The 11255-nt window shown below is 34.0% G+C and overlaps 1 protein-coding gene across 1 annotated transcript in view; it reads right to left on the bottom strand.

Annotated features, from left to right (window-relative positions):
- The window catches only part of SENP7 (SUMO specific peptidase 7), a 40276-nt gene that overhangs the window by 8159 nt on the left and 20862 nt on the right, over window positions 1-11255 (bottom strand). The window contains exons 10-20 of the mRNA XM_029283604.1: window positions 10972-11138; window positions 10436-10573; window positions 9166-9199; window positions 8467-8646; window positions 7456-7709; window positions 6840-6973; window positions 5454-5570; window positions 4239-4358; window positions 3102-3194; window positions 2508-2725; window positions 1459-1508 (exon numbers count right to left, since the gene is read on the bottom strand). Coding sequence (XP_029139437.1) covers window positions 1459-1508; window positions 2508-2725; window positions 3102-3194; window positions 4239-4358; window positions 5454-5570; window positions 6840-6973; window positions 7456-7709; window positions 8467-8646; window positions 9166-9199; window positions 10436-10573; window positions 10972-11138 — 1505 coding nt within the window. The remainder of the gene's footprint in view (window positions 1-1458; window positions 1509-2507; window positions 2726-3101; window positions 3195-4238; window positions 4359-5453; window positions 5571-6839; window positions 6974-7455; window positions 7710-8466; window positions 8647-9165; window positions 9200-10435; window positions 10574-10971; window positions 11139-11255) is intronic.

The following is an 11255-nucleotide window of genomic DNA, read 5'->3' as shown; positions in this document are numbered from 1 at the left end:
ATCATTTTCTTTCTTCCCTTTAATTGTGTCTGATTCGTGAAGCTCCCTAGAAAAGTCCCTACAGTTTTCTTGGCAAGGTTTTTCAGAAATGGTTTGCCATTGACTGCTTCCTATGAGTAAGAGAAAATGATCGGTCTAAAGCTGCCCTGCTGGATTTGTGCCTAAGGTGGGACTGAAACTCGTAGTCTCTTGATTTCTAGCCTGATGCCTTAAACACTACACCAAACTGGCTTTGCAGAATGTATTATGAATTATTGTATGAAATTGTATTTATCATAATTTCTCTGTGTATTTTGCAGAATCTTACTCTATATGGATTGTATATAAAAAGGTAATCACAATTCATATTCATGTGTATTCTAACATGTCACATTTTTTCATTAGTCCATAATCACAGTTTGATAGAAGTAAGATCGATTAAGGTCAAATATATAGAAAGACTTTCTGTGGAACATACTCTCTCCCTTTTTGATGGAATACAGGTAGACCTTGGATTATGAAGACAATTTGGACCAGAATTGCTGCCACTAAGGGACGCGGTTGTAAAGAACAATGTATGTGACCTCATTGCTTAGTGACAAGAACTCCAGCAGTCCCAGTTGCCATCATAACGCCAAGACAGATGGGTTGTTAAGTGGAAAGCAGTGGGAATCCCAGGTAAGGATTGTGAGAGCACAAGAGAAATTCTGGGAGAATTTGGGAGGTCTGGTGCAGGCCATGAGCACAAGAAGATCAAAGTATCAATGGTGCAATGCGATGTGAGCATAGGAAGGGCAGAGAGTAAATGGCATGGTGCAAACACAGGAAAGAGAAGGGGGATGGCACTGTGCGGTACAAACCAAGAATGCTGTGGGGTGGATGATGTGGTGGGGCAGAAACGCAAGAAAGTCAAAGGGACTTATCATACTGGCTTGTGACCTTCCCCGCTGGCTTTCCCATTAATTTTGCTTAAGGGAAGTTGGCAGGGAATATTGCAAATGGTGATCATGTGATCGTGGGATGCTGCCACCCTCATTAAGTGCAAGTCAGTTTCCAAGTGCTCAAATTGCAATCATGTGAACAGAAGGGTGCTGTGATGAATGGAACTTTTGCAGATCAATTGTAAATACCACTTGTTTAGTATTGTCACAACTTTGAACAGTAGATTTTATAATTTATTTATTTAATAAATTTGTATGCCACCCATCACCCTGATAAGGTGGCTCGAGAGTAAACTTTTTTTTTTCATCTCTATAAAACACTTTGAGTAACTGTTTTGGGACAAGTTAGGATATTAACATTTTGAAATTAGTTAATATCTTGGCATCTTCTAAATCAGTTTCTCATGCACAAAATGAAAAATATTTCCTGGTTTTATTACTAATTCCAAGGAGAAGCATGCACATATAGAAACAACCTTCCAATTGGAAAACCTTATAAGCAGAGATACAATCATATGAATGCAATCAAAATACTTACTTTTGAAACTTTGGAACTAAATTCTGAAGCTATGGTGCCTGGTTGAATATCTAAGATAAAACAAAATAGGTTAAAAGAAAAATAATATTGAGGATGGAATATTGATGTATTGAAAATGTATATTTATACATTTTATTGATTTTATCTATAGTCTGTCTTTTCAATATGGTTCAACTACACACACACACACACACGTTTTCAGCATTTGTCATAATGAATAGTACTTCAATTAGAGACTGAGACAGGCACATTTATAAGGGTATAGGCCTGGCTGAGCGTAAAGTTATAGTATCACATTAATAGTTCAATGATGTCAACCTAAGATCCCAGGGTGGCATTACCTTCCAATTTTTCTTCTTTTCCACCAGCAGAAAATTGGAAATAAATTATATAAAAATGTGAAATAAGATCCAGGGTTACCAAAAAGGTTGCTTATACTTACTCCAGATACCCCTACAGATAGGACAGAATTATTGGCTATGGGGGCACACTGGCATCCGTGAGGTAGGGATATGTAACCCATGAAATCCTGGAAATCACCATTAATTTTTGAAATAGGATAATCCAGGACTTTCAAAATAGATTTCCCTGAAATGTTATCTGCTCCATGAAAATGTCTCAACTGAAAAGGCAAAGCGTGGATTTGTGATTTATAGTTTAGGAAGCAGCTTATGTATGTTGAGACCCTGACTAATACTGGGACTAATACTTAGACTTGTATGCATGGGTCAACCGTGCATGAAAATGGAACTAGACTATCAGCATAAAATATAAAACAAAATGACGAGGTAATTTTACTGTAACTCATGGATAAAAAACCAACAGGAGCTATGAAACTTTTGCTTGCCACTAGATCATCCTTAGTAAGATGCTTGGATTATCTTAACGAGATAGCAAACATGCACTAAAACTTATAGCCAGTTAAGCAGGCTGCAGAGGGAAAAGCGCACCAGAAAAATATATAAGAACAGTATTCATTCATTGATCTCCAAGAGCTTTACATATAGGTCTTTAAAAAAAAAATCCAGTACATATTCTTAAATCATTACCTTCATGATGTAAGTTGCTCTTTATATCTCGTTCTTCAGTATCATACCAGATATCACTAAGAACCAAAACACTTTCTTTTCTAATAGTTCCATTGTCACTTTCTGACTGATGAGGAAATTGCTGGAAATCAGATTGTGGCAAATGTTGACTTTCACAATCCTTATATATAACTTTTTCTAACCAAGGGAAGCAAATTACTGCAATATACCAATGAGACCTGGAAAAGAAAAGGAAGAGGAAAATCATATCGGCTTCTCTAAGAGGAATGAACAAAACTTTTTGGACTATGAATGCCTTTCTCTTTTATTCTTATTTCCACTAAGGCAAGGTATTTATTTGGTATAAAACAATTACTACACCATTTTCCCTATTGATCTTTGTTTCTTTAGATAGCATCCAAATTATAAGTTACGACTATAAAATTCATATACATTGCTAATTTTATTTCTTGCATTCATTAAAGATGACTTCATGCCATTTTCAAGAACATCTAAACTCTACATATACCAAAGCAGTCACACTGACTATAAACTGACACAGATGTGGATATTATAGCAGAAAAGATTGTGTTCCAAAGTATATATCAAACTTACTCTTCATTTACAGGTACAAAAATGTAATCTTTATTAAAAATGTTTATGTATCGAGTCCATCTTTTTACTCTTCGGTGTCTTCTTTGTGCTATTCTGTGTGATTATAAAATAATAATTAATGTTTGTCAAAATAACAATAAATATTGATTTTCCTATCTGGAAAGAATATATAAACTACTTTATATTAGTCCTTATCTGACAATAGGCAAATTCGCATTTTGTGAATCAGCTGGCCAAGACTACAGTTACTACAATCACTACAATTATTCAAGCTCCTATCTCCTTCTTATGGAAGGAGTCTCAACTGATAGAGTAACCAATGGAACTATACCTTTTCTCCATTCTGTGCTATGCATATAAGAAACTAAGTTGCTAAAAGTAGAGTCCTCATAACTTTCACAGAGACCTTGGTAATTCAAATGAGTACTTGGCCATTTATAAAAAGGTTTTCTCTTCTGCACTGATGTCTTCCAGATGTTTTGATTACGTTTGCCCTTATCACTGGCTGTACATGTTATCTGAGAATTATTGGAATTATAAATAACAATAGTTACTACTATTATTATTCTAAAATGTAAAGATACTAGGTTAGGAAAAAGAAGTATCATGGCAGAAAGAGCATCATCAACAAGAAAAATCAATTAACTTAAGTTGTAGATCAGTGTTTCCCAACCTTGACAATTTTAAGGCATGTGGACTTCAACTCCCAGAATTCCACAGCCAGCATCGCTGGCTGTGGAATTCTGGGAGTTGAAGTCCACATGCCTTAAAATTGTCAAGGTTGAGAAACACTGTTGTAGATTTTGTTTACATATATATATTTACAATATTTTTATTAAAGTGTACTCCCCCTAAAATTATTACAATCTTGTGATACTAATATAACTTCCCGGATTACAGTTCCTTACAATTCTCTTGATCATATTTAGAATGCAAGAGATTAGCTGTAGCTGTTCAAGTCTAACTCTAAAAAAGATGCACTGGTAAATCGACTAAACCTTATTAGGGAAAAGTGCCACATCTTCCTTTACAATTTTTTATCAAAATCATAGCATTAGATCAGGAATAATTCTTTGAAATAGTTCTATTTCCTTTGTTTTAAGAAATACAAATGTTACTTATTTAAAATCAGCTTACGACAGTTTTGGGTTTTCTTCCGAGTTCTTCTCCGTCCTGGTCAAGCACTTGTAGAAGAAACTGCTAAATATGTGTGACCGATCTGCAAGTTCCTTGGGGGCTTTTTCTAACTGCAGATATCTACCAAACGGACCAAAGAAAAAATGCTGTTCTATTTCTTATATGAAAATGGATTTTTTTGTTACTCATTTATGTGCATTTTAGCAAAATGTAATGCTCATTATTTTTGTTCTTCAGTTTGCCTGGAGAAAATGTCAAAAGCAATAAAGTATCTGGCTATTTATACAACTGATTTCTTTTACACTAAACCAGTGGTTCTCAACCTTTTTAATGCCGTGACCCCCAACCGGTCGTAAGTCGAGGACTAAACCGGTCATAAGTCGAGGACTAAACCAGTCGTAAGTCGAGGACTAAACCAGTCGTAAGTCGAGGACTACCCAACCGGTCGTAAGTCAAGGACTTTCCCTGCCCGGGAGCGCCGCGCATGCGTGGTTCCGCCCCCTGCGCAGGGCAAGGTGTAGCTGGCAAGCGGCAGAGACGGAGCAGGCCGACCACCAGCTGGCCCAGCCCAAGGGAGGTAAGGCACCCGCCGGAAAAGGGGAAAAAAATGGCAGACAGCCTTGCTTGGCGACCCCCGTGAAATGGTCGATCAACCCCAAATGGGGTCGCGACCCATAGGTTGAGAACTGCTGCACTAAAACATTTGACAGTTGTGTTTTTGACATTCTAAAATAATTAGGAGTGAACTTAAATAATTAAATTTCCAACAAGCTGACATTTAACCCTCTGGAACGAACTACCCCCCGAGATCCGGACGATCCCGGATCTCTTAACCTTCCGCCGCGCCCTCAAGACATGGCTTTTTCAACAAGCGGGACTGACCTAGGGTGAATTTTAAATAGGGAAAATTTTTTAAAGATTTTAATAATGACACAGCCATTAATATATTTGATTTTTAATTGGTTTTACAGGGGAAATGTTTTTTGTGTTGTTTTTTAACATGCTGTGAGCCGCCCTGAGTCCCGTGGGGAGAAGGGCGGCATAGAAGTTAGTGATAAATAAATAAATAAATAAAAAATAAACCAGTACGAATACAGAAAAATCACTTATAGGTTGATTTAGAGGAAGGAGAAACTTCTTTCAGCATTCCGAATTGTCTCCTATCAAGCAATAACTCTGTCAACTGCAAAGGGACTTATCATCAATTTTACTTACTTAAGATAAAAATCAATGATCACATCATTAAGGAATTCTCCATATTCTAAACACTCCAAATCTTCTTTTGTGACACCAAGTCCTCCTTTTGCAGGTGAAGGAGGATAAACAATCAAGCTGAGAAACAAAAATAAAATGAAATAATTATTGTGAAGTTACTACTAATGTTCGGCCTGAATAATTTGATTTTTATTTCTTGATAAAAGTAGTTTATTTTTATAAACATAAAATCCAAATTTTATTCTATCATTGGAATCTTAGGGTTTTTTTAAAAAAAATAAATCTTAGCTTTGATTTGAAAGAAGTATACACCATATATGCATATACACATGTAATTACTGAATAATAGGAAGCACCGTGAAAACTTTAAAAAGATATTAAACATTTTATTTCCAATTGGTGTTAAGACTTTTCCATTAAATGTGATATCATATTTCAGGAAAGTATATAACTACATTAAGATACACACACAATTATTTAAGATTGTCTTTAAATTTCTAATCCTGGCCCAGTTCTGCTATCTAATCGGACATCTAGATAAAAAGATATTGCCTAGAAAATACGTTGCATATACATGTGGATGGCCTATGTTAGTAGAAGTGAAGTCAGCTGTTCTCCTTCCCCTGATTTAGGAAAACTTTTCAGAAGATAATTTAAAGCTCAATGAATTATAAAATACTGTAATGCCTAAGATTTTGGAAGCAGAATGGATAGCTTTTATTCATATCAGTAAGAACTGCTCACATCCCTTCCTCGGGTTGTAGAAAGCTTATCTGATACTGAATTGCATGAAGAGGCACTTCCACTTTGAGGAAGGAGAGGCAGTAAATGATACAAGCTAAGTAAGGAATATCTCAAATTGCTGCTAATCGCTTATCCCAGTGCCATATTGCACTATTCTGGAAGATCATTTGATCCTGAGAAGCAACGTCAGGGTAAGGGCTGCAGTGGATGGAAAACTGATAAATCCTGATTTTGCAAAAATAACTTCATTTTTCATTCTTTGGATATAAGCCTCCATTTGGCTGGAATATTATTGAGAATAAAATGTTAAACAACAGAAGCAAAATAATGGTATTGTGAAGGATGGTAGCCAGAACATAAATGCCATATGAATGTAATATGTTCCTATAGGGAAACAAGTACCTATTGAGATAAACGGACCAAAAATTATTTCTACTGTGACTTTTTTGAACAAGAAAGCTTTACGGGTTTGAAAGGTAGACACCTAAGAATGAAATTACACATTTTAAACTATAATTTTATTTGTACATGCTATGTTATATTCAATTATCAATCTAGTACACAAAAAGTAAAGTTGTTAGTAAATACAGGCCTGTGTCATTAGTTGGATGTTTCTGTATTACATAAAACTGTCATACATACTTCTTCATAGGTCCAATCTCCTGCAACTCCTTCCATTCATTTCCTTTCCCAGAAGAAATAGAAAAGGAGTGCTGTCCATTATGTTGTTTCTGCAGCAAGGTATAATTGGGCTTGATGAGGTTTGATTTGCATTCCTGGCAAAAAAAAAGTTCTATATTAGAGCAGATTAAGTGTATGATGGGACGGCAGTACCCAAACATTTAAATTGGCTGCAAAAAAATAGCACATAGTATTGCTTTCAGAATTAAAAGCCATTTCATATTCCTCACAAAACCTATCATCTGGACTTAGATCCGGATTTAAACTTTTTGTTATAGATTTTCCTCCCATCAGGGATGTCTCAATTTAAATATTGCAAGTAGGAGGAAATAACTTAAAATAAGTTCTGACAAGAAAAGATATTTTTATTCTGCAGTTATGATTCCATGTTGGAATTATATAAATACTGTAACAAAATTATGGAAGTACTGTAGCAATAAGAAAATGCTATAATGTTCTACATTAGTTTAGGTACCCCTAAATTTATGAGCTTCAGGAAAAATATAATTGTTTTGCTTTAAAATTTACAGAAAAATTCAAATTCTACAAATTATTTGTTTCAGAACAATGTATTTACCTCAAGGGGTTGCTCTGCTGAAACTGAAGTTCTGTTCCTTTCTAAGTGCTTCTGAAATGTTTCATAGCAATAGTGCATAAAAGAGTTTTCTTCACATGACATTTCTTCAATGGCTTGCTGCCAAGGTAAAAAGTCAGTAAGATCTGCAGAATGAATCTTTGTGCTTATTTCTGCAATTATCCTGTTCAGCATTACCTGCTCCTTTTCTGTGAGCATCTGAGATAACTGAATAAAAATAAATTTGCTTCCTTTAACTGTAAGAAATAATGAAAAAAACATATTAGGACCACAAAATTAGCACCATCACCAACTAATTCTAACTTTAAAAACTGAATTAACAATTTAGATTGCAATGTTAAAAATGTACTGAAATGGTAAATCAAAAATATGAAAATCACAACAGCACCAGCTGGTGAAAAAAATCATTTTAAAAAGCTGAATAAGTAAGAACTGCTAATAGAGGGCAGGAAAGAATATTTTTTGTATAGGTTTGTAGCCACGATTTTGTTTCCCAGAAACCACAAGGAGGATTCAATGATTATGTCTGAATCTAGTTAAGATAAATGACAACACAGGTTACATTTGTTTTATAGCTTCCCTATATTTTCTTGAATTTCTGGTTTACAAGTTTTACATACCATGAAGTTAAAATATTTACATCTTCCAGAGTTACATGAAAGCCAACAATTCAAGATTACAAATGTATGTTAAATGTTAATCAGCAGTATTCAGGACTGATCAGAAATGGCTCTCATGACAGAATAGTATCCAGAAAGATCAGGAATGGAACTATTTTAATTAATTAAATTTAATGCATTCAATTAGACACTGCCCAACTTCAGTGATTCTGGGCAATCAGAACAGAAAAGGCAATGCAATAATTATAAAAGAAATAATAAATAAAAATCAAAACCTGATGATGAGCCTGGCTAATCACACCCACACTCTCAAACAACTGCACTCCTTAAAATTTCCAACCTATATTTATATTGCAACCATATCTATACATACCTTGCTTATTTAATATAATTCTTCCTAGTTGATTTTCAACTTGTTCCATATAATCTAATGACAGCCAAAGGAAAATGATAGCACTATTCCCAAAATCTGATGAATCTTTATTTGTCCACAGTCCGAATCTTTTGAAGTGCATGGAATCTATTGAGAGTACAATTTTCTTGTTCCCTGCGACTGTAGAGAAAATAATGTAACACACATATCAATGAGATAGCAGATCTGCTCTGGACCTATGGAAAAATATGCAGTGGTATATTTCTGCCACTAGCTGTCTCAAAACAATGTGGTCTAGAAAGGGACAGAGGCAGGCTTTAGATTTGACAGATACATAGGGCTTTGGGGTCTCTGTAAGATCTATTTATGCTCATTATTTATGCTTAGCTCACTTTTTTGACAATCATATTTATAACTGTTTTAAAATGAAAACAGTACTGGCAAAATAATAATTCTTATTTGGTCAACAGAAGTCAGAAGGTTTGTAGAATAGGTATTAGAACCATGATTTCAGTGAAAAGGTATATATATTACATTTTTAGAACTGATCAAATAGCTCTTTTATTGTATAGGAATGTAATGATACCAAAAGAAAGAAATTAATTGGGTACTAATTTAGTTATGAATTTGAGTAAGGTTCGTGTAAGGTTTAGTCAATCCCTTGCTTAGGAAATACAAGAAAGGAATATAGAATCTTACCTTCAAATGGGATTGTAAAGCAACTGATTGTAAACTTCAAATAAAAAAAAACAGAAATAGAAAATTAAACTTTCTTAGTAGAAGGAATTAGAAATATAGTCTTTGATTAGAATTTTATGGTAAGAAAATAGATCACAATATTTCAAACAATATTTTAACTATCTAATGTGTTTCCAGAAAGTTCTGTTAACAGTTTTACATTTTTTAAATCCTAAAATACACCTAAGAATTTTATGACAACTTGCATTTTTTGTTTAAATTCATGTCAGTCATAAAGCATCCCCTCAACTGTAAAATTTAATAAAATTACTTTTAGGTAAATAGCCAATTTTCCTTTCATAAAGTTCCAAAGAGACATTCAAATAAAAAGAGCATACCAGTAGGAACTAAATGGAGGGTTTAGGAAAATCTGGTGAAAACTGTTGAATAACACTTGATTGTTAAAGGGGTAACAGCTATAATGAGGAACAAATTGAAACAATTATTCAAACTGATAGTAATATTATATATAATAGAAAGTTTTAATAGAATATAATATCAAGTTTTTAAAAAGTAGTAGCAGATTTCAAATTATTCACGTATTACTTTTTAAAATGTTACTACTTCTTTGAAGACTATATCTAAAGTTTATTTTCCATCTTTTCAAGTTTTCTAGAACAAGAAGAAAGATGGATTCTTTGTTTGAAAGTGCATATCTATTCTCAGTTATTCAAAGAATACATTAGAAGGATGGGATTTCTGAAGAAAATCCAGTCCAAAACTAACAATTGATACCATTATTTCATGTTCACCAATTCTTCCAAGTTATTTCTTTTATTTTAACAATTCCTTGAATATTCAGCTGTATAACAAATGCATATAACAAACCCATGCCAAAATCTTACATATTTTAACAGTGCCTACATGCCAGTTATTTCAGTAATTTGTAGTTGCAAGCAAGATTATGACCCTAAAAAAAAATAGGTTAATCTTTATCTATTTATTGGGACTGTGGAGAGGAAATCTAGATTCCAAGGCCAAATTAATTATGAGCAAGCATAGGCACACACACAATCCTTGAAAACATATGATCGGGTTTAAAGTATTCTTGGCTCAGTGCACCCCTACATTCACTGTGAATCACAGTCTGTTTTGATCTGAATCTCTCCAGAGCCGAACTATTCTTCCAATGTCACATTCACAAATTTCTTTAGATTTTTTTTTAATTCAGTTTTAAAAGTAGATTTCTGCAGAGGAAGATGCCTGGCTTCAATTAATAACATAAACTTACTCTAGCACATCCTGCTGCTGCTCCTTTATATTTTCCAAAATACAGCCTTTCAAACTTTATATCTAAGGCAAGGGGCATGTGTTCATTGATAGTGCTGTGATCTGCAGAGGAATGAAGAACAAGTGGATCAGCTGATACCTATGAAAAAAAAATATGCACAAATTAATTGACCATTCTAACAAGCCATTCAGCTGGCTATTTTAAAATAGCTTCTCCAAATTCCAAATGCTTATTATGATTTCAGAATTTTTATTAGCAATCATCAACAGAAGCAAAAGATAATGAATTTTACTCATGTACTGAATATCTGATATGCAAGAATCACATATACAATCACTAAGTATTTAGTACCTTTCTGAGTCTCTCTCTCTCAAATCCATATATATTAAAAGCAGACTGTGTAAATGTGATTACAATTAATATGCTTCTTTGATATCTACATGATTGATGAGAGAATAAATATGTAAGGTTATTACTTCTGCATAGGGCAAAGGTGTGAATTCTAACATATAATTAATAAAGCAAGCATTTATTACTTGTTTCGTTTTGCTTTTAGTCTCAGACTGTGACGGATCTTCTGATAAATGTAGAACATTTTTCTGTTCTTTATCATTATTCTCCATTTCATGGCCTTTCTCAGTCTGGAAATATGTCTCAGGATCCTGTAGCTCAGAAAGATCTTCTTCATCACTAGAAAGGACAACTGAAATAAAATAAAAGCAAAATAAATATGATGTAAACCCTGAATGTTCCTCTAATTCAGCAGCCCCCAACCTTTTGGGCACAAGGGACCAGTTCCGTGGAGAGAGGCTTTTCCATG

The sequence above is a fragment of the Protobothrops mucrosquamatus genome, unplaced genomic scaffold (genome assembly GCF_001527695.2).
Source record: "Protobothrops mucrosquamatus isolate PMUCROS unplaced genomic scaffold, P.Mucros_1.0 scaffold_68, whole genome shotgun sequence".
Classification (NCBI taxonomy): Eukaryota; Metazoa; Chordata; class Lepidosauria; order Squamata; family Viperidae; genus Protobothrops; species Protobothrops mucrosquamatus.
The sequence above is the reverse complement of the archived record's forward strand: the minus strand, read 5'-3'. Positions and strand labels throughout refer to the sequence as shown.